The sequence below is a fragment of the Myotis lucifugus genome, unplaced genomic scaffold, assembly GCF_000147115.1.
Source record: "Myotis lucifugus unplaced genomic scaffold, Myoluc2.0 scaffold_567, whole genome shotgun sequence".
Lineage (NCBI taxonomy): Eukaryota > Metazoa > Chordata > Mammalia > Chiroptera > Vespertilionidae > Myotis > Myotis lucifugus.
In genome coordinates, this window is record NW_005871615.1 from 23,508 (window position 1) to 49,885 (window position 26,378).

The window sequence follows — 26,378 nt, forward strand, 5'->3', positions numbered from 1 at the left end:
CACCCCCCAGGGACATCAGTTCAGCCCCCCCCAGGAACCTCAGCTCAGCACCCCCCAGGGACACTCAGCTCAGCACCCCCAGGGATATTTAGCTCAGCACCCCCCAGGGACACTCAGCTCAGCACCCCCCGAGGGACACTCAGCTCAGCACCCCCCAGGGATACTCAGCTCAGCACCCCCCAGGGACACTCAGCTCAGCATCCCCCCAGGGACTCTCAGCTCAGCACCCCCCAGGGATACTCAGCTCAGCACCCCCCAAGGACACTCAGCTCAGCACCCCCCAGGGATACTCAGCTCAGCACCCCCCAGGGACACTCAGCTCGCTGGACTGCCCTCCTTGCCCCCTCGGTGCTTCTCCAGCTGCCCCGTGGCCGGAGTCCTGTCCTCCTTCCCCGTCTCACCTGCATGGCTCCCGGCTTCGCTCCGCCCTGCCCCTCTGGTGCATCTGAGTCGCTTCCTCCCGGCCTCCCCTAGCCTGTCCCATGAGCCCCCAGAGCTGGGCCGACCTGCTGACTGCTCTCCTGTGTCCCCAGTGCCTGGGACGCGTTCTGGTCCTGGTGGTTCTCTGGAGGGGTCACCTCGGCCAGGCTGTGCCTGTGGTTGGGCACCTGGAGAGCAGGCAAGCCGTTGCTGGGGTTTTTAGAAATGAGGATGTTCACTTTAAGTAAACCGGGTGACTCTCCGTGATACTGTGGGCACCTCCTCCCATTGCCTGGGGGCCCCAAGTGAAAACACAGAGGTGCACCGAAGAGGAAGGAATTTGGCCTTGAGACAACAACATAGAAATTCTATCTGTGGTTCCCACGTGAAAACGGCAGCATCGGCATCTTGGAATTTCTATGCTGGCTTACGAATCGGCTTGGGGCTTGCCAGCACCCACAATTAAGTGAGCCAATTCCTTAAAATGCCTCTCTCTCTCTCTCCTTCTATCTCTGTCTATACACATCACTATATCTAACATACAGACACATAGACCTGGCTCCCTGGGCCACCCTGACCGATATACTCCTCACACTGGGTCACAGCAGATTACCTCTCTGTCCACAGAGTCTGACACAGTGCCTGGCCCCAGAGGCGCCTGGGAAACAGAATGGGTGGGGTGCCAGAGAGGGGAAGGGAGAACTCAGACTGGGGTCAGATGGATGGCCTGGGCAAAGGAGCCAGAACGAGGGCATCCATGGCCCGGCCCGCCCGCCTCTAGGCCTGCATTCCCATCCAGCTTATGTGAATGAAAGGCTGTCACCGCGGAGCTCCAGGGAGTGCCATTCGCACAGGTGACGCTAAATGTCCCCCTGGAGTCATGCCACGCCGTGGCCCTGCAGGAACCTGAGGTCTGTTTCCTTATCAACCGATCAAGGCAGTCATCATTCTCTCCCATTAGGTGAGGCATCGTTTAGAAAACAGGCCTGGAGGGACGCCCGGCCAGTCCTCGCTGTTTAATTACTGACAGCGATCGCTCCCTGGGCTGGAGACCGGGCAGTAAGAGATGTGGTCGAGGCTGAGTATTTGTGAGGCACCAGGTGCAAGTAGCGCTCGGGCAGCAGGAGTAAGAGTGGTGCTGGGAGGAATCCGGGGTAGTGGACAGCGTGGGAGGATGGGTCAGGTCGCCAGGGAGAGCGGAGAAAGAGAGGGGCCCTACAGAGCCCCAACCTGGAAGGAGCAGGTGGGGGTGGGAAATGGCTCAGGAGGCCGAGCTGGAGGAGACAGGGATGGAGGGGGGGCGGGGGGGGGGGCGGTTAGAAAGGAGATGATAGTATCCAAACGACATAAAGAACCCACAGAACGGAGCCCGAGATGGGAGGTGTGCCCCGGCCCCGTGGAGAGGCTTGCGTTCTTCCCAGAAAACACGGGAACGAGCCGGGCACCGGGAAGGTGTGTGGGCGGTGGGTGGTGCTTCCTTCGGGGTCCCGCCGCTTCCCATCTATTCCCAGGCCAGCGGGGAAAGGAAGGGGTTTTCGAAGTCAGTGAGGACCCACTGCCCAGGGGAGCCGTGGGCAGCAGGGGTCTGAGACCCCCTATAGCGACCCTCACAGAGCTGAGCATGACCAGGCGCAGAGAGCTTGTGCCCCAGGCAGCATAGAGCCGGGGCTTCAAATCCTGGGCCTACTGCTCACTCGCTGTGTGACTTGGAGGAAGTTACTTAACCTCTCTGGACCTGTTTCTCTAGGGCAGTGGTTCTCAACCTTCTGGCCCTTTAAATACAGTTCCTCGTGTTGTGACCCAACCATAAAATTATTTTCGTTGCTACTTCATAGCTGTAATGTTGCTACTGCTATGAATCGTAATGTAAATATCTGATATGCAGGATGGTCTTAGGCGAGCCCTGTGAAAGGGTCGTTCGACTGCCAAAGGGGTCGCGACCCACAGGTTGAGAACCACTGCTCTAAGGTTTCAACAGAATAATAAATAAGTAACATAGCCTGACAAAGTAAATACAAGCTCGGGAACGAGGTTCTGAAAACGTGAGCTTCCTGTCCTTTTGATCCACAGTAACAATGCCAACATGGCTGCTTCTCAGCTCCAATCCTACGCCAGAGCCTGGCGGTGTGGCCGGGCCCGCTCTGAAGGCACAGGGCTGTCGTACTCACCGCTGGGTACCCACGGCCCGGCCCCTGGGTGCCCGCCTGCCACCACGGTCCAGCAGCTCCATAGAGCAGACCTTGCTCCCGGCGATCTGATGGGCGCCGCCCAGGGGTTAAATACTTATGAAACTACCTCCGCTACTCCTATTGCCGCCTCTGCCAATAATGAAGCCCTCATGGGCACCATGTGTGTCTGACACGTGGCCTGGCCTGTTCGAAATAAAGCGAGTGAGCCCAGCTGGTGGGGCTCAGGGATTGAGCGTGGACCCGTGCACCAGGAGGTCACTGGTTCGATTCCCAGTACAGACACATGCCCCAGTTGTGGGCTCGATCCCCAGGGCGGGGCGTGTAGGAGGCAGCCATTATTTCTATCTCCCTCTCCATTCCCCTCTCTCTGGAAATCAATCAAAACATTTCAAAAAAAAAAAAAAAAAGAAAAGAAAAAAGAAATAAAGCAAGTGAGCCTCGAAGTGTCTTTACCCACCGACCTGTCACAGAGCTTGGATCTGAATCCTGAAGGCTTGACGTCCGACCCTCACGTACTAGCTTGTGTTGTGTAAAAGGACCAAGGCAGGGAACGGGCCCTGATGCGTCAATACCCCGCAGAAGGTTGCAACATCAGCGGGCCTTGTTCTCCCAAACCTGGCACATGCCAGTGGTGGCCACTTCCCTGCAGGGCCGGGCGCCGCTGCCCTGAGCAAAGCCCAGGTTCCAAAGCCGCGGGCGGACAGCCCTGAACAGCAAACGCCGTACATACCCTGGTCCCCGAGCGCTCTGTCTGAGTAACACTTGCTGGGGCTTGACTCTTCATTTTCAGGATTAATTCTCTGCTGATTTGGCATGGAGCTATAGCTGATCCCAAGACGAGCTAACGGAAAGGAATGTGGAAAACAGAGAGAGAGAGAGAGAGAGAGAGAGAGAGAGAGAGAGAGAGAGAGAAGGAAGGAAGGAAGGGAGCAGGGAGAGAGTGGGTGACGGGAGGTTACAGCCTGGGCCACCAGCCGTGGGAAGAATAGCCGGCATTGCTCAGGGCCAATGTCATTGTTACATTCGCATCTGCCGGACACCACGCTAGGCACTTCACGTGCTTTCCTCAACTCCGACTTCACCACATTGATTTCCAAGTCCCTCCGTTTTCAAGCCCCTCCTTTCACTGTTCGTAGGGGTCCCAGTCCCCTCTGAAACCGTCCCCCGAGCCGATCCAGGACTGCGAGGGAGCGTAGCTTACCTGTCCCCGAGCTTCGCTGTCCAGTCCCCGTCTAAAGAGCAAAGAGATAGACCGGCTCCCGGTGAAATCAGATATAAACCTGGGAAACTGTGAAAGACAACAGCGTTAATGATTACATGGCATCCAGCGCTCCTGTTGCTGTAAACAGGCCGCGAGGCCTATCCTGACGAGCGATAAATGATTAACACACATGCGCAGGTTCGGGTCAGCCAGTTCCGGACCCGGAGCTGACGGCAGAGGTGTCCTGGCTGCTTCGGCCCCTGCCGGCTAACGGGTTGACCTTCCCGGGTGCCGGGTCCCTTCTCGCTGATGTGAAGCTGTGACCGGCGTAGGACCAACATGCCGGGCTGTGGGGAGGGTCAGGTGAGATGACATGCAGGACACTAATGCATGGAGGCTGGTCAAGCCCTCAACCCAAAGGACCAGGAGGGGTTAACGTCTCCTCTGTGGGTGCAGGACGGTCAGTCGTGGAGAGAACACGAGCGCCATCACTCCTGTCGAAAGTGATGCACACGAGCTAAGCCTTCAGGACCCTGTGGGACAGAGGGCTGGAGGGGCGGGCACGGTGGAAGGGACCCAAGAGTGCGCCTGTGCAGCCGGTGCCAGTCCAGGGTCAGCCAAGGCACCTGCCCAGAGGGAGGTGGGGGTGTGGGAAGTGGGGCACAGAAAGATGGGTGCCGGGAGTCCCCCCCGCACGGGAGAGGGATGCTGGGAGACAGGGCTGTGTGGGGAACATGGAAAAGGCCATCCGATCCCCCGGGCATCGACTGAGAGCCTCCGGACAGCCTTTCCCTGCCTAATCTCGTGTCCCAGCGCCTTCGTGTTGACCAAGGGGTGGGCCTGGTGAACCGGGAGAAGCCACCTGGGCCCTGGGAGACATCTGCCCGCGATGCCCTTATCAACCCGCCTCTGAGGGCTGACAAGCCGCACACCAGCGAGGTGGCATTCGTGTGCCCGGGATGTCAGCTGTGCTGGAGGCAATGCAAACGCACCCAGACAGAGGTGCCCTGGGCAAGGAAGGGCCTTGCTCTCCAATCTTCTCAAGCCTCCCACATGCCCGGCTGGTGCCCACCCTCCTGTGCCCACGCAGCCGCCCAGCCTCGCTCTCGCTGTCTCCCTATGCCGGTGAACGGCCTGGCCTCTCCGACCTCACCTTGCTCGGCCTGCCTCGTTCCCATAGCCTTTAGGGCACTTGCTTCTGCTTAGCTGCTTATCCTTGAACGCAGACGTAACAAGCATTGGAGGAAGTCTGCTTATGTTTCACAAAAAAAACAAAACAAAAACGGAACAAAACAAAACGCAGCTCCTTGCTCGGAATCGCCTCCCCTGGGGCGATAAGGAAGTGTGTACCAAAATAACGAGTGTTTGTCCAAGGTTTATAGGAACACGGAGACCAAATCCGCAGCAACTGGAATCTGTTGCCCGAGAACAAAGTTCCCCTCCCGGCCCTTGCTGGCTCCTCGATGCCTGAGATCCTCGGTCCCCTCCTGACCTCAGTCCCTCCCACGTCCCCTCCCCTTGACATAAAGAAAGCCCGAATTCTGCGCATTCATTAGTGGTTCTTTGGGAGGCTCATCCACCATCCTCTCGGCTCACCAGCTTTCCGAATTTCCTCCCCAACACCTGTCACGCGCCTTACTGGCCGTGGTGCGGCCAGCGGCACAAACTTGAATTTGGTTGCATTTTCAGGCGCAGTAAATCGCTCTCTGACGCCAGGATTGTTCAATCACTGGTTCTGCAGCATCCGGATAGACAGTGTCAGAGAGCGGTGGAGCCTGGGGTCCCATGTCAGACCTCAGCGCTGGCCCTCCGCTCCCCAGCCACCTCACACCAGACACGTGCGCTCTATGAAGTAGGGGAGGACTCGTCTCAAGGTCATGTGCAGATTGAATGAGATGCTGCCTGTGGCAATGCCTGTCCTGTCGCAAGCACCGAGTAAACATTCCCCTTTGCTATTATTATTATTGAGAAATCCCTTTTTAAAAAAAAAAATTCTCACCTGAGGATATTTTTTTCCATTGATTTTTTGGAAAGAGTGGAAGAGAGAGGGAAAGAGAGAAATATTGATGTGAGAGAAACACATTGATTGGTTGCTTCCTGCACAGCCCTGACCAGGGCCCGGGCCGGGGAGGAGCCTGCAACTGAGGTACATGCCCTTGACCGGAATCGAACCCGGGACCCTTCATTCCGCAGGCTGATTGGTGCTCTTCCCGCTGAGCCAAACCGGTTAGGGCGGGAAATCTCTTTTTTGATCATTATTTTTATTCTTGGATCTTTTTTCTTTTTCCAATATTTACGGAGCACCTACTATGTGGCCATCGTACTGCTAGATACTGAGAAGGGTACACCTGTTACTGCTATTGGGTAATTCAGAGTCTGGGCAGAAGAATGAGCCAAGGTAAGGGGACTACGTTCAATAAGCACCTGCTGTCTGCCAGGTGCTGGTTGTAAGTAGCCTTACTTACTGCAAAAGGCAGATCCTGATGTTTTATTTCCACGCTATGGCTGAGCACAGCTGGGTTCTGGAAGTCAGCCCACTTGCCCGAAGCAGCACGGCTTGTGAATGAGAACTGAGGTTTCATACCTGGCCGATGTGGCTCAGTGGCTGAGGGTCGACCCATGAACCAAGGGGTCACGGGTTCAATTCCCAGTCAGGCACATGCCCAGGCTGCTGGCTCCACCGGGTAGAGGGTGTGCAGGAGGCAAGTGATCAATGATTATCTCTCATCATTGATATTTCTATCTCTCTTTCCCTCTTCCTTCCTCTCTGAAATCAATAAAATATATTAAAAAGAAAAAAAAAGACCACCCACTCTGCCGGCCCGACCGGGATCACTGTGGGAAGGCTCCATCCCAGAGAACACGCCCACCAGGAGCCTCAGGTCCTAGAGTTCAGAGAATCTCTCTTTTGCTCTTGGCAGCCCAGCATCCAGACTGCCCACTTCGGAGGCCCCCCACTCCTGGGTTTCGTCGGCTCATCCTTCCCACCTTCTCTCGAATTTCTCTCCAGCAACTGTCCTATTTCTCTGCAGCAGCCTCCATTTCTCCATCTCTGTTCCAGGCTAGGAACACAAATGTCTTAATATCACCAATAAAAACAAACTAACCCAAAAGGTGAGGATGTGGAGAAATGGGAGCCCTCGGACGTTGCTGGTGGGGATGTAACGGGGTTAGCTGCTGCGGAAAGGAGCTGGGTGGTGTCTGAACAATTAGACACAGGATCCCCATGTGGTCCAGCCACTCCAATCCCAGGTGCACACCCAGACCTGCTGACAGGTGTTCAAGACAAACACGTGTGCACGAATGCTCACAGCAGCTCTGTTCACAGAAGCCAAGAGGCGGGACAGGCCAGATGCCCGTTGGCAAAGGAGAGGATAAGCGGTTGTGGTTTATCCACACAAAGGAATGACGATCTGATACGTGCAACAACGTGGAAGGACCTTGAGACCATTGTGCTAAGAGAAAGGAGCCTGACGCAGAAGGTCACCTGTTTCATCATTCCCTGTCAGTGCAATGCTCAGGTGAAACAACAGAGGCAGGAAGCAGCTGAGTGGTGGCCAGGGGCTGGGGGCGGGTGGGAAGGGGAGCAGCTATTTAATGGGGGAGGGGTTGGCTTTGGGGGATGGTGAAAATGTTGGGGAACTAGACAGGTGTGGCTGCACGGCACTGTGAAAGCGCTCGGTGCCACTGAACTGTTCACTTTAAAATGGTTCATTAGCGTGGCTTGGTGGTTGAGCGTCAACCTATGAACCAGGAGGTCGAAGGTTCAATTCTGGGTTGTAGGCTTGATCCCCAGTAGAGGGGGGCGTGCAGGAGGCAGCTGATCAATGATTCTCTCTCATCATTGATGTTTCTATCTCTCTTTCCCTCTCTCTTCCTCTCTGACATCAATAAAAATATATTTAAAAAAATAAAATGGTTAATTAACAAATCAAATACAATGGTTAGTTTGATAGTAAGGGAGTTTCACCTCAGTTTAAAAACAACAACACGTCTGCTGGCCCCAGGCCTCCTGTGGTCACCTGCTTCCCATGCTCTCTGCCGCAGCAGAATCTCCCAAAGAGAACCCACTGTCCCCGCTCTCTCCTCAGCTGCCGCCCAGAGGGGGGTTGACCCACCACACCACTCACGCTGCGTTTCTGAGGACACCCAGGCTCCATGGTCAGTAGTCAAGTCCTATCACCTCCCTGCGGCTTGGATGAAGCTGACCACTCCTCTTCCGCTGGGTCCTCCTAGAAACGTCCTTTGCAGCCACTACACTGGCCCGGTCTTCCCTCCGCCTCCCTGGTCACCCCTTCTTAGTCCATTCAGCTGCTCCCCTCGCCTACCAGACCTCGTGGTGGAGGGTCCCAGGACGCAGCCCAAAGCCCCCTTCTGTTCTACCCACACTCTTCCCATGAGTGACTCATCCAGACGGGTAGCAGCCTTAAAACCAATGATATGCTGCTGACCCCCAATTCTGTCCCTCTGGCTCAGACGTCTCCTCCAGGTCCAGATGCATATGTCCACCCTCCAGTCAGTGCCCCCATGTGGCTAAGCAGCGTCTTGAACACAGCAGGTCCTAAACTACACTTCCGATGTCCATGTTCCAGCCCCTCCAGCCCCCCAAGTATCAAAGACGCTTTCTTTCCTCCAGACTCCCTCCTAGTGCCTGTCCAAATCATCAAAACTCGTCGCTTCTGCTCTCAGTTCTATCCGGGGCAGATGACATCCTCTGTCACCTGGGAGACTGCCTGCCATGGCCTCCCGACAGCTGTCCCTGCTCACCCCCCGCCCCCCAGACGGTTCCATCCAGCGGCATCTCCAGTGACTTCCTACAGCAAAAAACAGGCCAGGCAGTGGCTTTCCTAGAGTCAGACCCCTCAGCCAGGATTCAGACCCTCCTCCTGTGCATCAATGTGGTTTAGCGGGACGGACGCGGCTTTGGCCCAATATGACTCAGCTTCCATCCCTGACTGCCACCAACCAGTGTGTGACCTTGAGCGACTCCGTTGACCTCAGCTTCCTTACCCGTGTCACAAGCATGACAATATGTCCCTGCGGGAGGAGGAATGATAACGTGTGGACATAACACCAACACCTGGCAGAGACTCGTGAATGGGACCTATTTTTAACACCGGTAAGTCAATCATTCATGAAATTGAGCGTGTCCAGGATAAATATTTATACTTAGCTGCTCCTTCAGCGCTCCTCCCAGTTTCTTGTTTGGCTAGACCAGAGTTGACTAACAATCCTGTGGGAGGCTTTGGCCGCCCTGTGTGGGCCTTGATGACCTTGGGATTCCTGGGGAGACTCGGTACGTGGTTTGGATGTCGAAGAAAAGGCTGTGGACTGGATGCTGGCCAGCTCGCATCTTCCTTAGACTTGCACAGGCTCATGGGAGCTACTTCACTGAGCTCCTGCCCGGTTCTCTCCCTTTTCACTGGCCTCCTTCCATGTTCTTCTGTGGGGCCTCCTCCTCTCCCCCTTCCCTACCTTCTCCTCTTCCTCCCCTCCCCACCCCCGCCCCCACCCCCGCCCCCTCTTCTCTCTGCACTCACTGCACAGGGTCTCCCATCCCATCTGTATGCTGACTCCCCCCATTCTATTAGACTCCCCTGCTCCCCTCCAAACCTGCTCCTCTACATCTTTACCTTCCAGGTAAATGACATCGCCATTCTTCGCACTCTCCACACCCCAACTTAACCCTGAGATCCATCCAGAATCTGACCACTTTTCATCAAAAGCATCTCTTCCACCCGAGTCTGAACTACTACCGTGGCCTCTTGCCTCTTCTCCCTGCCTCTGCCCCTGCCCCTCATAGCACCACCATCACCATCACCACCACTATCACCATCACCACCACCATCATTACCACCACTATCCCCATCACCACCACCATCAGCACCACCATCACCATCACCATCATCACCTACACTTACACCTACACGGTCATGAAACATAAATAGAAAAAGTAAATGGACAGAATCATGGGTCCCTTTGGGTTGTGTGCTCCACAGAGTTCTGAGTCTGTGGCCTATACTGGCTCTTACCTTGAGGGTTAAGATGAAGGACCCTCCTCCCTGCCAGATGGATGAACTCTCTGAGATCCATTTGACCTTGGAGCCCCAGCTGCTGGCCCACCTTCCCAGCTGAGGTTGTGCATACAGAGTTCAGGCTGATGCTCTGCCCTAAGGCAGCAAAGACTGTTTCCCTGCTCAGGGAGAGTCCCTGCCTCACGCCCTGCACCAAGGACGGGGAATGCTGAGGGGACCTTCCTTGCTACCAGGGGCACTGACCCAGCACCTGCTCCCAGGACCCCTCGCTCAGCCAGCTGTCATTTCTGTGGCCCTGTGACAACTCTTCTAAGTGGGGACACCCACAGCACCTCAGCCTTCCAGTTACTTTTCTGGGTCTGACAAAGCTTGGGTCAGGGCAAGGGGACAGGGAGGAAAAACAAAAGAGCAAATACAAGTGCTCTGGGCGCTGGGCCTCTTTCCTTCTGTTTCTTGAGGAGCAGCTGCTGGGGAGGGGACAGGGGAGCCAGCAGGGGATGCCCTCTGTGCCACAGTGTGAGGAGGGCAGGCCAGGGAAGGTGAGTTCTCTCTCCAGGTTGGTGAGGGGCAAAGAGGCAGAGCAAGGGAGGGGCAGAGTCAAGACTGACACCCCCATCGACCTCACTGTTTTGCCCTGACTAGCTGGACTCAACCACCTTGTTCAACTCATCCAGCCCCAAATGAGCTCATGGGACTCTAAACCTTCCAACCTGAGGAGCAGCCACAGGCCAGGCCACACATGGACACCTGTTTGAGGCATTTCGCCAAGCAAACTCTCCTCTAGAAAAGAAATCACCTGTCCATCCTTCCATCCATCCATCCATCCATCCATCCATCCATCCATCCATCCTTCCATACTTCCATCCATCCACCCCTCCATCTGTCCATCCATCCAACCGTCCATCCTTCCTTCCATCCATCCATCCTTCCATGCATTCACCCATCCATCCATCCACCCACCCATCCACTCATTCTCTTATTCATTTACTAGAGTCCCAATGCACGAAATTCGTGCAAGAGTAGGCCTTCCTTCCCCTGGCTGCCAGCACCGGCTTCCCTCTGGTACCTGGGACCTGGGCTTCCCTCGCAGACCAGGCTTTGTCCGGAAGGTTGTCTGGAAGGACGTCCAGTCTAATTAGCATATTATGCTTTTATTATTATAGATTATTTAAAAAGGCTTCCTGAGGACTTACTAAGAGTCAGGCGAGGCTGCTGGATAGTTGCTGGAGATACAGACATGAAACAGATCAAGTCCCTCCTGGAAGGAGCTCACAGTCATAGGAGGGAGACAGATACACGGAGAGCTGTAATCACATGGAACCTGTTCCTTCATTCACTCCACACACACTGACTGGGCCTGCAGCCCAGGCACTGTCCTAGGCCCCGGGGTGGAGAGTGATGACTCCCAGCCAGAAATTCCCGCCCTCATGGAGCTTCCTTTCTAGGGAGGGAGACAGACCCTACACCAAGCACATGCATGAGTGACACAGGGCGATGGACCGTGACAGGTGCTGTGGGAAAACGGGAGAACGGGGCCAGGACGCTGGGTTGGTGGCAGAGATGGGGAGGTGGCAGATTTTAAAAAGATCGTTCTGGAAGGCCTCCTTGGCGCCATGCCAAACCACCGTTTCCTTTTGGGAAGAACAATCTAAACTTCTCTCTGCAGGCGGAGCGCTACAATGGAATTAGATGGGTGCAGAGTCAGGCCCTTCGGGGGACCCCATAAGCCTCTCTCCATCCTCTCCAGGGGCCAAAGAGCCTCTGAAAGTCTCACTCCATTTCCTCTTTTTGTCCTGTGCCCTGAGAAGCAGAAGTTCTGCTCTTAGGGGCTCGTGATGACTGACCGAGTCTGTTATCCTGGGTGACATTACTGCCGAGAGCGAAGATTGTTTGTCTTGCACGGGAAGCTGGATGTTGGGTCTCGTCTGCCCACCCATCCCCAGCCCTGCTGTCCCGCACCCACCTCCCGAGACCCCACCCTCACCCCAGCCCTGGACTGGGACTGCGTTCCTCCTCCCTCTGTTCTGCGGCTCCGACATTCTCTTCCCTCAAAACTCAGCCAGAGCCTGCCTTTCCCAAGAAACCGCCCAGACCTACCCAGGAATCTCCCGGAGAGAGCACCCTGTTTTATAAACGAGGCCTAAGCTGAAACCCTCAGTGTCCAGCGCAGGCCCCTTTGCCTGCTGTTTATCATGCAGGCGCCACCTGTTATCACCTGGTTTTTATCTGGGCCCCACCCCCCGGAGAACCCGGCTGGCAGGCGATTTCCGAGGTCCCCGGCCTGGCAGCAGGGACGTGGCCTGCCAAGCAGCATCCTTGCCACTGGGCTGGGCTTTTTCTGCTGTGGCACCCAGATGCCTGGCCTTTGCGCCCTCAGGTACCACGCACCACCTCTCTCAGTGACTCAGCTCGAGACCAGCTCAAGGCCTCCTTCCCACGCTGCGGCCGCTCCCTCGCACTGTCCTCCTTGGCCCTGGGCCCACGCTCAGCCCGCCCTCCTGGGGCAGTGAGCTGGCAGGAGCACAGCCCTGGGTCAGCGGTAGGTGTCCCAGCTCATTTGCTCTGGGCTGCTTGGCCCCGAGCCATTACTGCATCTTTCTGCTCTTGGGCATCCGCACCTGTGACAGGGGAATGAAAGCAGCAAACCCCAGCTCACGGGCCGCGGCAGGGACTCAAGGATCCTCGGGAGGGCTCAGCTGCGTGGCTGCCTCAGACAGTCTACAGCAGCGGTTCTCAACCTGTGGGTCATGACCCCTTTGGCGGTCGAACGACCCTTTCACAGGGGTCGCCTAGGACCATCCTGCATATCAGATATTTACATGACGATTCATCACAGTAGCAACATTACAGTTATGAAGCAGCAACGAAAATAATTTTATGGTTGGGTCACAACATGAGGAACTGTATTGAAAGGGCCAGAAGATTGAGAACCACTGAACAGCAAGTGTGTCAAACTCCATGGGCCGCGTGCCTTGTTTATGTGGCCCGTGTTAGCCTTTGAGTTTGACATGCTTGGTCTACGGCACGGGTGGGCAAACTTTTTGACTCGAGGGCCACAATGGGTTCTTAAACTGGACCGGAGGGCCGTAACAAAAGCATGGATGGAGTGTTTGTGTGAACTAATATAAATTCAAAGTAAACATCATTACATAAAAGGGTACGGTCTTTTTTTTTTTTTAGTTTTATTCATTTCAAACAGGCCGGATCCGGCCCGTGGGCCGTAGTTTGCCCACGGCTGGTCTACGGGGATAATGCCGTGGATGGATGTGAGCTGTCGCTGTTCAACCAGAACTCACAATTAACCCGGCCCTTTACACGTTCACAATTTTTGTAATAAAGGAAAAAATTACAGCATAACAGTTACGATAGAGAAAGGAGAGCTGGCAACGTTTGGCCCACTGCTTGCAGGTTGGGTGGCCCTGAACAAGTTTCCTGACATCCGAGGCTGGGTTTCCTCGTCTGTGATACTGGGAAGGCAACTCCTCACGCACACACTGTGTGTCGTGGAGCCTCTCTTCCAAGCTCTCACCAGAAAGCAATCCTTGTGTCTGTGCGGTGACGGGTGCTACCTGAACTCACCGCGGTGGTCCTTCCGCAGTACCTACGTATACACCAAGTCATGTATGTCGTATACCTACAACGGATACAATGTTCTATGTCAATTACATCTCAATCGAAAAAAGGAGGCAGGTACTGAGTGCCCACTCTTTGTCCGGGGGCTCATCTCGGTATCGGGCACACGGGAAGCACCCCATAAACGTGAGCTGAGTGGACGCAGGGCTGAGCGAGTGGGTGAATGAAGACGATACAAGAAAGAGGAACCAGTCCCTTATCACAGAGGTTACAGTCTAATCAGGGAGACGGGCCCGGCAGTAACTTCGAGGCCTGGTGATAAATTTTTTAAAGGGAACACACAGTGCTGAGAAAGCAGGTAGAGATCGTTAAGTCCACAGGCGATGGCTGAGGGCTCGGCCGCAAAGGCAGTGCTCTTGGCTTCCCGCTGCTTGGAGGACACTGTCCTGTCCTCCCTTTCCATCCGCGCCTGGTTTTTGTCCTTCCTGGTCCCTGCCACTCCTGACCGCCTCCTGTCTGTGGACTGGTGCCGGCTGTCTTCCCGAGCAGGGGCTGTCTGCCTCGCTCAGATGTACCCCCAGCAGCCGGCGGGGTGTCTGCCTCATGGAAGGCGCTCAGTGAAACGTGGGTGACGGCAGGCTGACCGCACCCAGCAGGTTCTCACGGGGACCCAGACACGGACAGTTCCGGCCGTGCCGTGGGGCCGAGCACCTCACCCATGTTTCCAAAACATGGGCTGGCGAAGTGAAACGCATCACCGCAAGCGAGCGCAGTGCCAGAGGGCGCGGGAAGGAGAGGCCCCCCCCAGGTCGAGACGACCTTTGACCCTTACGCCAGGGTCTGCTCAGAGCCGCGGCTGCAGGTCACTGATTGCGCACACTCACCCTGCAAACAGGAGCGGAGCCAGGGCCTCCACGAGGGGTCGGTCCCCACTAATCCACGCACGTCCACTCCGCGCCCCTTCAGCCACCTGGCTAATGCCTGACACCTGTCATTAGCGACGCCCGTCCCAGGCCACCCTCTCTCCCGCAATGCTTCAGGTCACCGCTTTTCATTCCCCCCCCTCCCCACCCCCTGCATTTGAACATTCATGTGTAAAACTGGAAGACTGGCTGCCTCTGGGGGGGGCAGCGGGGGAGGGGCCCAGGGCCCCAGAGAGCAGTGGTTCTATTTCTAGGCCCCGTGGCAGGCTCCCCCGTCACGTGCCGGCCCTGGCTGTCTGCTGGAGACAGGCGAGCGCAGAGAAACAAAGAAATAAAGTGTGTGCCTTCGCCTCTCTCATCTGATGTCATTCTCTTCCAATTCTTATTTTTAACAGTTCATTAGAGAAACCTATTTTGGTCTTAGAAAAGTCAGTTAAGAAAAATATGGCTTTATTATTTTTTAAAAAAAATGACCACAGAGATAAAACCCAGCTCCTCTCACCGGGTCCTCAGCCACAAGGACACGGAGAGCCCATGGCTGAGAGAGGGCAGCGTGAGGACTGTGTCAAGGTCACGCTGCAAGGACGGAGATGAGGTGAGATTTGAACTCAGAGCTGTCTGGTTCCAAGCCTGGGTTCTCTCCTGTGTCTTTCCTTCCCCCATTCGAGCCCCCAGATCCTCCCCTTCCCTCTACCTGTGAAGGCGCCTGGCTGGGTCTTCCAGGCCCCTGGTCAGCTGGCTGAGCTCACCTTGTCCCCCTGCCGGAGCCTGGGGTCTTAGCCCTCCTCTTTCCTCTTCAATGCAGTCACCCCCACCCCCCACCCCGAATCCCCAGCCAACAGCCCCTCCTTGGGGTCACCCTGACCATGTGCCAAACACAGAGCCCCAGGGGCGTCTGGGCACCTAGCATTGATCCCTAAGGGAGCAGGTGAGCAATTCAGCGTTGATGAAACTTTGATTACTGAGCAGATGTCACACCTCCCAACACCAGGAGGAAACACCATCTTTATCCATGTTTTCACAGTGAACACAACTGAGGCCAAGATCATCCACAATGTGGTTAGCAGGGAGCAGAGCAGGAGTCGGGCCAAGCCCCCTATAGCTCCCATGGCCGGCAGTGGGCCCACACGCACACGGCCTGGGCTCCGATGCCAGCTGCCAGCTGCGTGACCTTGGGCCAGTCACTTCCCCTCTCTGGCTTGTTCACCCTTCCTTTGGGGCGCGGAGACGTAAACACCCTCCCTGCTTCACAGGGCCGCCCTGAGGGCTGTTTGCTAACACTGACATGAGAAGTCCTCAGACCGGTGCCTGGCAGTGGCTTCACATAGGTTAGCTGCTCTTTTTCTTTAAGAAGTTTTGTTGCCTTGGCCGGTTTTGCTCAGTGGATAGAGCGTCGGCCTGCGGACTAAAGGGTCCAGGGTTTGATTCTGGTCAAGGGCACATGCCTGGGTCACTAGCTCAATCCCCACTAGGGGGCGTGCAGGAGGCAGACGATCCATGATTCTCTCTCTCATCGATGGTGTTTCTATCTCCTTCCCCCTCCCTTCGTCTCTGAAATCAATAAAAATGTATATATATATATTTTTAAAAAGAAGTTTTGTTATGGACAGCACGCATCATGGGGGCCAGGTAAGACCTTCACTAAGGTCAGAATTCTAGAAGGTCAAGCTGACTCCGCGGCCCACGCCCGCTAACCTTTTTCAGTAGCGCCTGCCTGTCCTGTTGCTCTTCTCTACGAAGGAAGAAGGAAGGAACACGCAACGGAAGGCTCGTCAATGTGATGGAAAGGGTTCTCTCCCGCTCGCCCTCTTCTCATTATGAAGAGGGGCGGGCGGAGGGGGCGCCTAGTGGACGACACGCTGATGTAGGCGTTCAGCAGAGCCGAAGCTGGCCTGCGGCCTCACCCTGAACAAGCAGAATGACCTTGACCACGTTACTCAACCTCATAAACATCTGTTTATTCCGACCCATAGGGAGCGTTCCACCAGGATGGAGACCCAGACCCTCCGCAGCCCGGCCGCCCTGCAGGAGCGCCCTCATACCTGCCCTGTCCCCTCGGGGCCTGGGAGCGTGCGTTCCGCTCGCTCCTGTCTCCAGAAGCAGAGTGATCGGGGCTTAAGTAATGACTCTGCTTCGCTGGGGAGAGTTTGCCCCAGAGTTCCCCACACCCACATCCCCACCGAGGGGACCAAAGGCCAGCGTTAGCAGAGAGAGGACCAGACCTCTGCCCTCCTAGCTTCCCCACAGAGCACCCCCCCATGAGTTTAACAGATTGCTCCCCAAATTAAAAACACAAGATGCTACTCACCACCTCTGGTCTCACGCTAAGACTCAAAGAGCCAGGACTCCCCGTGGGAGGAGCGCAGTTTAAGCCACACGTGGCACCGTGACGTTCACAGGCTGGATTCTTAAGAACTTCCCGGAGCTCCCTGGCCTTTTCGGCAATGTTTTCCTCCAGCCTGTTCTTCCAGTCCGTCTATCAGACTCCTGCTGCCTTTTTAGGCTCCTCGCTCCTCCCTAAGTTAATTTCCTTAGCAAGTGTTTCCCCATCCAAACCCAGGCTTTCTCAACCTTGGCACCTGCTACACGTTCGGCGGGCGTATCTGACACAGGGGCTGGCCTGTGCTTTCGTTCAGAGGGTGTTTAGAGCATCCCTGGCCGCTACCTGCTAGATGCCAGCGGCAAGGTCTCCTGAGTTCGTCTATTGTGCCCTGACCAGACCACACATGCCTCCATAATTGCCAACTGTCGCCTGGGATGCCGAATCGCCCTAGGCAGGAGCCGCTGTATTAATCCCACTGAGTCCTGTCCCTGGTTATGGAATAACTTCAGGAGATGGTATTTCCGTCTCTGTGCTTCTGTGTCAGTGAGACCAAGTGCCATGTAGCGGTCTGCCCTGGCCCGGGAACCCCGTGCTTCTAGCCCCTCCTTCTCCAGGCGTGGTTGTCCATAGAAGAATGTGAGTTGGATGTTTATGTATGGCCACATTCAACAAGAGGCCAGTTTTGCTCGTGGCCCTGTATGAGTCAGGGTTCTCCAGAAAACCAGAACGAACAGGATGCGTGTGTGTATAAAAAGAAATTTATTTTAAGGAATTGGCTCATGCAATACATGGAGATTAGAAGTCCCAAATCTGCAGGGCGGGCCAGCAGGCCTAAGACCCAGGGCAGAGTGGCTCTGAGTCCAAAGGCTGCTGAGAAATCCCTTCCAGATCAGGGAAAGTTAGTCGTTTCTCTATCTGGGCCATCAACTGATCGGATGAGGCCCACCCACACTAGGGAGGGACATCTGCGTTCCTCAAAGTCCTCAGATTTAAATGTTGATCTCATCTCCAAAATACCATCACCAAAACATCCAGAATAACATTGGACCAAATATCTAGGCCCCGTGGCCCAGCCCAGCTGACACATACAACTAATTATCACAGGCAGTGACGACGAGGTACTTGACGACAAAGCGGGAGGTGAGGCCAGGCTTCCGCGATTACTGTCTGATGTGTCAATGCTGCAGGTGCCACACTGGGGTCACCAGCGTCTCTTCAGCCTGGTCATAGCAGTCACGCGGGGAGCCTTGAAAAGATCTGGGTGCCAGAGCCACCCTTGGAGAGGCGGGTGCATTTGGTGTGAGGCAGAGCTCAGGCAGCGATGCATCGTGGGGGATCCTCAGGTGGTCCTAGCCTGCGGCCAGGGTTGAGAGCCGCTGGGCTGAATGAATGAATGCATGACCCATCCTGCCCCAGGACAGACCAGCAGAGATGGGCACGGGCTTTGCAGGAGACGGACTGGGCTTGAGGCCCACTTCCCTGCAGGTGAGTATGGGGTGTTGGGATGGTCATTGTGCCTCCCTCAGCCTGGGGGAGGGGTGGTGAGAAGAAAATGCTTGGAAAGCACCCAGCACAATCCCCGGAGATGAGCGGACATGTGTCCCATGCCAATAGGTGCCTGTTCCCATCTCCCATCTGGTATGAACAGCCTGGTGTCCCTGCCTGTCGTTTTAAGTCCCTGTTGAACTCTAGTGATACTCACGCTTTCTCTAACATGGATTGAGCTGGGAGAGGGCGCTGCTACAGGCAGGCGTTGTTTCATCTTCACAGTGACCTGGCGAGGAAGACTCCATGGCAGACCCAGGCTCTGGAAGGACATGGAGGCTCAGAGAGGTTAGGGGACCTGCCCGAGCCAGGTGCTGACAGTCCGGGATTTACCTGACGCTCAAGGTTAAAGCTTTGTGAGTATCTTGCATCCAGAAGACGGAAGTCAGAGTGATGGCCCCTGGGAAGGAGGAAGCCCCAAATGCCACATGGTTTCCAGATGTCACTCCACCTACCGAGGAAGCCTAAGAAATAACAATAGCTCTTTCAGAACGAGTGTGGCAGTTTACTGAGACTTGGGGCATATCCAAAACCAGTCACCTTCCCAGAAAAGAGCAGCCGTCAATGGGGATCATGCTATAAAAGAAAGAGCTCCTTCACCACAGGAAGACAGCCATGAAAACCCCCTTTGGCAGGAAAGGCGAGGCCCGCGGTGCACTTGCCCGCCAGCTTCCCCATGGGATGGAAGGAGGCGTGGCCGTGGAGCGGGCCTGTGCACAGGGCAGACAGCGCCAAAACATCGACTCTGCAAATTAGTTAAAGGTAAAACAATTCCTTTCTTTTTTCAAATCAAAAGTAGGCATTGAAGTCATCTCTAAACAGTTTCAAAGATTTCAGAGTGTAACACATCGAGTGACTCGGGGTTCCGGCGACTGCCAGTTTAGGCGTCCGTCCGCCTAGAACTGAGTCCCCGCAGGGCTCACTCTGGACTCTGCCCTGAGGGCATGAGGTTCCTTCTGCTCACTTCCCCCAACTGCCACCCCCCCCCCGCCCCCGCCCCCGCCGTCCTGGTTGCCCCACACAGCCTGCTGCTCGGCCATTTGGTCGGCCCTCACTAACCCCCCTGCCAGACTGGTCACCCCACACAGCCTGTTTGGTCGTCCATTCGGTTTCGATGGTTACTTAGGCTTTTATATATATAGATATAAATATATCATATTTTACAAAAATATATTTACAGATGTATTATACATAATCTATATATAACCTGATACATAATCTTTATAATATATATATATATACAATTTAACAAATGATTGTATAAACACCTGTGTAAACTACCTTGGCAGACAAACTCTTTTTTTTTTTAAATCCTCACCCAAGGATATATATTTTTAAAATTGATTTTTAAATTGATTTTTAGAGAGGAAAGAAGCTACCTGGTCAGGGTATGATAGACAAACTCAGGAGAGAGAGAGAGAGAGAGAGAAGCATCGATGTGGGAGAGGGACATTGATTAATTGCCTCCTGTAGTTGCCCAGACCCAAAATGAGAAGACTAAGAAAAACCTGTGAAACATACTTAAACCAACGTGAGGCAGTGTCAGCTTGCTGAGATGTAGATCAAGGGCTCCCACCGCGTACCAAAGACTAAGAAATTCATACAAGAAGAAGTGAAAATAATAAATACACTGCCCTAGCCGGTTTGGCTCAGTGGATAGGGCGTTGGCCTATGGCAGTGATGGTGAACCTATGACACGCGTGTCAGAGGTGACACGCGAACTCATGTTTTTGGTTGATTTTTCTTTGTTAAATGGCATTTAAATATATAAAATAAATATAAAAAATATAAATATTTGTTTTACTATGGTTGCAAATATCAAAAAATTTCTATATGTGACACGGCACCAGAGTTAAGTTAGGGTTTTTCAAAATGCTGACACGCCGAGCTCAAAAGGTTCCCCATCACTGGCCTATGGACTGAAGGGTTCCAGATTTGATTCCAGTCAAGGGCACATGGCTGGGTTGCAGGCTAGGTCCCTGGTAGGGGGCATGCAGGAGGCAGCCGATCAATGACTCTCATCTTTGATGTTTTGATCTCTCTTTCTCCCTCTCCTTTCCTCTCTGAAAGCAAAAAAATATATACTTAAAAAAAAGAATAATTACACTAAAATGATCCCCTCGCTCACGCAGATTGAATTGGGGTGTCCTGCTGGCAGAATTGGTTTTCGAGTCATGACACCCAGCCTTGGCAAGGTGTAGTCCTTTAAGAGGAATGCAGATTAACAGGATGCTTTCGGACAGTTTGGCAAAACTTCCGACAACTTAAAAATGTACATTTGTTCTAGTTACCCCGTTTATAACAATTTTTCTCAAATAATAATCCTAAGTGCAATGGTGGATTTCAAACCTGTTCAGCAAGACATTTGCACTGGCAAAGACGGACACTGAGTAAATATTAGGAGGATGCTTAAATAAACTAATCCACTTGTTGGGTAAAGGCTGATCGTTAAGGGGATGTTTGCTGCGCTTTGAATGCCAATGATAAGTTCTGTGGCTGTAAATTAAACAAAAACGAGCCGTCAGCCTCATAGCAGTCACTTCCCACCGACAGCAGCTCTTTAGTGCCGCTGGGCACATTGGGGTCAGCGACCCCACCTATAGGCTGTGGATGTTTGGGGAGTTGCTGAGTCCTTCCGAGCCTCGGTTCTGCTCACTGATCTGTTTTCAGGATCCAATGCGATCGATCACACAAGCACTGCAGCCCTGTGCATTCCCCACACTCGACGAACGTCACCTGCCTCTTCCTTTTGTTAATTACGCTGAGTGTGGTGGGGGTCAGGGAGCACATGAAGAAGTGGGGGACAGAGCAAAAAATCACCTACAGACTGTAAGTTTGGAACATGCTCGGGTGGCAGGGTAGGGTTGGGGGAGGTGGAGGGATTGAGCAAAAAAGAAAAAAGAGAGAGAACTCGTGGACCTGGACAACAGTGTGATGATTGTGGGGGACAGGGGGTGGACGGAGGTGGAAGGGGGCCTAGAGGGGATGAATGGTGATGGAAAAAAATAAAACAGGATGTATTAAAAATAAAGAACAAAAATATGTCTTAGGGGTGTGAATGGGGGTGGGGGTGGGGGTGGTGAGAAGGTCTCCAACAATATTTGCAGACTCCAAATATTGTTCATTTTAATTTCAAATAAACAGTTGGTTTTCCTGTTCAGTTTTTAAAGACAAGCAAGAAAGAGGTGCCTGTGCTTCCACGAGAGCATGGCTTCTGTCTTAGGTGTGACAGCTTAAAGGTGAGAAATAGCACACCAGTCTTGTTCTCCAGTGAAGGACGTATGAAAGCCTTGTGATACTGCCACCCAGGCGGGCAGTGGGGTCTGGTGTGACTGCCGAGGTGAGATTGGGAGATGACAAAAGCACCGCTCCCCGTGTGCACAGCCTGCACATGGTCTGCAATGCGCACCATCACCATCAGGGGAGCACCCTGCAGACTCTCAGGCCCCAGCTCAGAGACTCTGACATGAAGCTGGGAAATGCGCGCGCGCGCATGTGTGTGTGTGTGTGTGTGTGTGTGTGTGTGTGTGTGTGAAACGTAGGGGGATTAATAAATATAGCCCTCACTGGTTTGGATCAGTGCATAGAGCATCAACTTGCCGACTGAAGGGTTGCGGGTTGGATTCCAGTCAAGGGCACGTACCTTGGTTGCGGGCTCCTGCCCCGGGCCCTGGTCTGGGTATGTGCAGGAGGCAACCAATCAATGTATTTCTCTCACATCGATATTTCTCTCTGTCTTTCCCTCTCTCTTCCACTCCCTCTCTCTCTCTAAAAGAAAGAAAGAATAAAAAAATAAAAAGTCATGTGCCCCAGGTGTTATAACCAGGGGGCTCTCCTTTCAAAACAAAACAAAACAAAACAAAAAACTTAAACAAAAGAAAGTTAATAAATATAGAACTCAATGCATATGTATATATCCGTGCATATATGGTATGCCTACCATATGGTATACTAATGTGTAGGTATATATCTAGATATATATATATCTGTATATAAGCATTTCTTCATGTGTGTACATACCTGTGTAGCAACCATTCAGATGAACACAGGACAGTCTGGCCCTGGCCGGGTAGCTCAGTTGGTTACAGCATCATCCCAATACACCAGGATATAGAACAGTTCCAACACCCCAAAGGCCCCTTTTCAAGCCAGAACTCCTACCCCCAGGCCAGGTGACATTATTCTGTCACACAGGTTAGCGTAGTCTGTTCATAAACTTCAGATAAAGCAGGGTTGGGAATGTCCTGTTCTAGGGCCTTAATCCTGTGGTCTGGCCCTGCCAAGGCATTAGGGGTGAGTTAATTAAATGTTTGACCAAATACAGCAGGCTGATATTTAAAAAAAATCTTTATTGATGAGAGTATTAAAGATGTCCTTTTCTCCCCCCATAGCCCCTCTCCACCCAGTGCCCGCCCCACCCAGGCTTTCACCACCCTATTGTCTGTGTCATAGGTAATGCATATACTATATAAGAGCTAATATGCAAATGGTCATCACATCCTCATGCCTTCACGCCATAATGGCTCACTCAACACTGGGGAAAAAGGAATGGGAACCAGTCAGGCATAAATGAGCTCATGAGAGAAAAATGGTGACCATCCAGGCACAAATGAGCTCGCAAGAGAGGAATGGGGACCAGCCAGGCTGTGGCCCTGGAGAGGGACAAGCCGCCTGCCCTGCGGTCCCAGGTGCCAGCAGCTGGGGCTGGGGCCCAGGAAAGGGACAAGCTGCCCACCTCGCGGTCCCGGGTGTCTGCGGCTATGGCCTCGGCAAAGTCACCTGTCCACAGTCCTCTGCAGCTGGCCCGGGCAAAGCTGGCCTGGGTCCTGGGTGCCTGTGACCGACCAGAGGAGGGAATCCTGGGTCCTGGGTGTGGGGCAAGGCAGAGGCGGTTAGGGGTGATCAGGCCAGCAGGGGAGCAGTTAGGGGTGATCAGGCCAGTAGGGGAGCAGTTAGGGGCGATCAGGCAGGCAGGCAGAGGTGGTTAGGGGTGATCAGGCAGGCAGGCAGGCGAGCAGTTAGGAGCCAGAGGTCCTGGATTGCGAGAGGCAGTTGGACATCCTCCGAGAGGTTCCAGATTGGAGAGGGTGCAGGCCGGGGTGAGGGATCCCCCTACGCCCCGCCGTGCATGAATTTCATGCACCAGGCCTCTAGTCCTATCTAATAAAGAGGGAGTATGCTAATTGACCCTCATGCTGTTGCAAAGATTGCAGCGCCCACAGCCAATAAGGAGGGAATATGCTAATTGACTGCCATGCCCTCAAAGATGGTGGCGCCCACAGCCACAAGATGGTGGCGCCCAGTCCTCTCAGCTGCCTAGCTGCCCCGGGCTGACCCGAGGTGCAGGCAAACCTTGGATGGCAGCTGCCCAGCCGCCCAGGGCCTCCCGAGGCACAGGTAACCAAGGCTGGCCAAGGCTTGCACTGCTGGCAGTGGCAGCAGCAGAGGTGTGATGGGGCGTCGCCTTCCCCTGACCGCCGGGTCGCCTCCCAGCCCTGAGGGCTCCCAGACTGTGAGAGGGTGCAGGCCGGGCTGAGGGACCGCCCCCCTCCCGCCCCCGTCCAGTGCATGAATTTTCATGCACCGGGCCTCTAGTAGGTATATAAGCTCTTTGGTTAATCTCTCCCTGCCCTCCCTCCCCCCCTTCCCTCTGAGATCCATCAGTCTGTTCCATGTTTCCATGACTCTGGTTCTATTTTATTCATCAGTTTATTTTATTCATTAGATTCCTTGTTCATTTACTTTGATTTTTAGATTCAGTTGTTGGTAGATATGTATTTATTGCCATTTTATTGTTCATATTCTTTATCTCTTTTTTCTTCCTCTTCTTCCTCTTCTTAAAGAATGCCCTTCAACATTTCAAGTAATACTGGTTTGGTGGTGATGAACTCTTTTAGCTTTTTCTTGTCTGTGAAGCTCCTTCTCTGACCTTCAATTCAAAATGACAGCAGGCTAGTTTTTAAGTGGATAATGTGGCATGGCCCGTGAATGATGTTATAACTACCCAAGTGGCCCTTGGCGGAAAAAAGGCTCCCTGCCCCCGCTGTAGAGGGGACCGCTCTTTTGTGTCCAGGTTCTGTTCAGCTCCTGTTCTCTCGTTCACATGTAGGAGTGGGGTTGACGAGCAGCAGTTCTAGTTGACGCGGCCATGTATAAAAATCTGTATTTTTATGAGTTTCTGGTGCAGGTGGTCTTGGACCGCACATTGAGAAACACTGCAAAAAACCCGGTGATGTGAGCAAACACAGTCCCTTTAGCTCACCCTTTCCTGGGCCACCGGCAGGGAAAGGCTCGCTTTTCTGAGCTGCTGGCGGGGGACATGGGAGCCGCAGAGAATGAGAAGTTACTATCCTACGGGCGCCTCTTTGGAACAAATCTTCCCAATTTACTTCTTTTGCCGCCGAGAAGCTGGGAACAGGGGAGCTTTCACGGGCTGAGAGGGGAGAAGCCAGGACACTGTGCCCGTCAGCCAAGCCCCTGCCATCCCAAACGCGGGCTAGAATAATGCCTATTGAGGAAATGGCAGGTGCTTTTACCAAATGTGCTGTGAAAGGAGACGGGTGTGGGCCCTTGGGTCAGCCCTGTGGGCAGCGCCTGTCCCTTCGTCTTTAACCGCCCACGGCGGAGCGATTCCTCAGACTCTGGAAGGAGATGAAGAGATGGCGCCCCTGCTGGGCCGGCAGGAGTGACAGCGGAGGCCAGTGGCAGGGACACTGTCCTCCTTGGTCCACTGGCCATTTTAACAGATGCAGGGCTTCTCTGAGGTGAGGCCAGGGGAAACAGGACTCCTACCCAGCGTGCTCTGTGCTGGCCACGCTGGCTTACCCGGCCGGCCTCAGCCTCTGCCCAGCCTGGTCGCACGCTGCCCTCTGCTGTTTTTCACTGAGCACTACAGCCAGGGGCCTGCGCGACCCAAGAGCAGGCAGGCCTCCAGGCGGGAGAGGCAGTGGAGGCGGTACTACATCTTGAACCCTGACAGGTGGGCTGTCATCCCTGCCCCGACCCACCCCAGGCTGGTCTCCTGTGCATGGTTCAGGTTCCTCCCACAGCTTCCTGGGCCCTAACAGAATCACGTGTTTAAAACCTTTAGCTCACCATGAACGCCTCATCTTGCAGCTGAGTGTGTCCCCAGAGCTGACTGTGGTGTCTGGTAATAGAGAATCAGTGAATAGTTCATGAACATGAGTGACTAAGTGACTGGAGTGGACTTGGAATAAAAAAGGGCCCTCTTGTCTGCACTGGCCATGTCTGAAGATGTTTTTGGCTGTCACACTACTGGCACCTAAGTGTGAGAGGACAGGGACACTGCACAGCCTCCTGCAAGGTACGGACAGTCGCCACGCAGTGCAAACCATTCCTAGCAGGCAAGTCTGCCAGAGGGGTCGACCAGAAAACCAGACTCCTAGACATCTAGGGCTCCATATACATCAAGAATGCGAGGTTGTAGCTGTCCATCTCCACAGAGTGGGGGGAGGGGTCCAAGCAGGAACACTGGATGGCATTAAACCCTGCCTGGCTGCTTCCCAGGAAGGTCAAGTCCCAAGTCCTGTTTGGCTTTCTGAGCATCGCCCTGACCTGAGGGACCACCTGCTCCAGGAGGCCTACCCTGCTTACCCCTGGACACGGGCACCATTTGTTGTATAGTATCATGAGCTGGCTAATAACTGTGTCCTACTTCCGGTGTAATTAACATGTGCATCGTTTGCTAATTGCCTTTAACACCTATGATGAGACCGTCTCACACTTCCTGCATTCACGGTGGGATTCCTGGGCATCTCACGCAGTCCCTGCGCAGCCCTGCGATGTGCCACCTTCACCCCACTTTACAGATGTGGAAACTGATGCACCGTCATACTCTGCCAATGCTCCAGGAGCGCCCCACCCCTTTCTGCCTGTCAGCTTAGGACAGGCTCACACCGCTCAGTGCACGGGTGGGACAGGTCCAGTGCTTCCAGCTCAGAGGACACTGAGGCTGAGACCAGGGAGGTGAGGTGGCCCAGGTCACAGTGACGTGGTCAGACAGAACAGGACCCAGTGTCAGCCCCTTCCCCGGGGCCTCTCGCCCATCGGAAGGCACACCTAACAGTCCCAGTGCCTGAGCCTGAGCCGCCTCCCCTGACCGTGTGCCCCAGCCCCAGGGGCCCGCCACACAGAGTCAGCGATCCACAG

The 26,378-nt window shown here is 54.1% G+C and overlaps 1 protein-coding gene across 1 annotated transcript in view; it reads right to left on the minus strand.

Annotated features, from left to right (window-relative positions):
- The window catches only part of LOC102419880 (solute carrier family 2, facilitated glucose transporter member 9), a gene marked incomplete at its 3' end in the record, with an annotated part of 41,719 nt that extends 23,236 nt beyond the window's left edge, over nt 1-18,483 (minus strand). The window contains exons 1-3 of the mRNA XM_023745689.1: nt 18,367-18,483; nt 16,650-16,805; nt 3,811-3,897 (exon numbers count right to left, since the gene is read on the minus strand). Coding sequence (XP_023601457.1) covers nt 3,811-3,897; nt 16,650-16,805; nt 18,367-18,483 — 360 coding nt within the window. The remainder of the gene's footprint in view (nt 1-3,810; nt 3,898-16,649; nt 16,806-18,366) is intronic.
- Between the last annotated feature and the right edge of the window lie 7,895 nt (nt 18,484-26,378).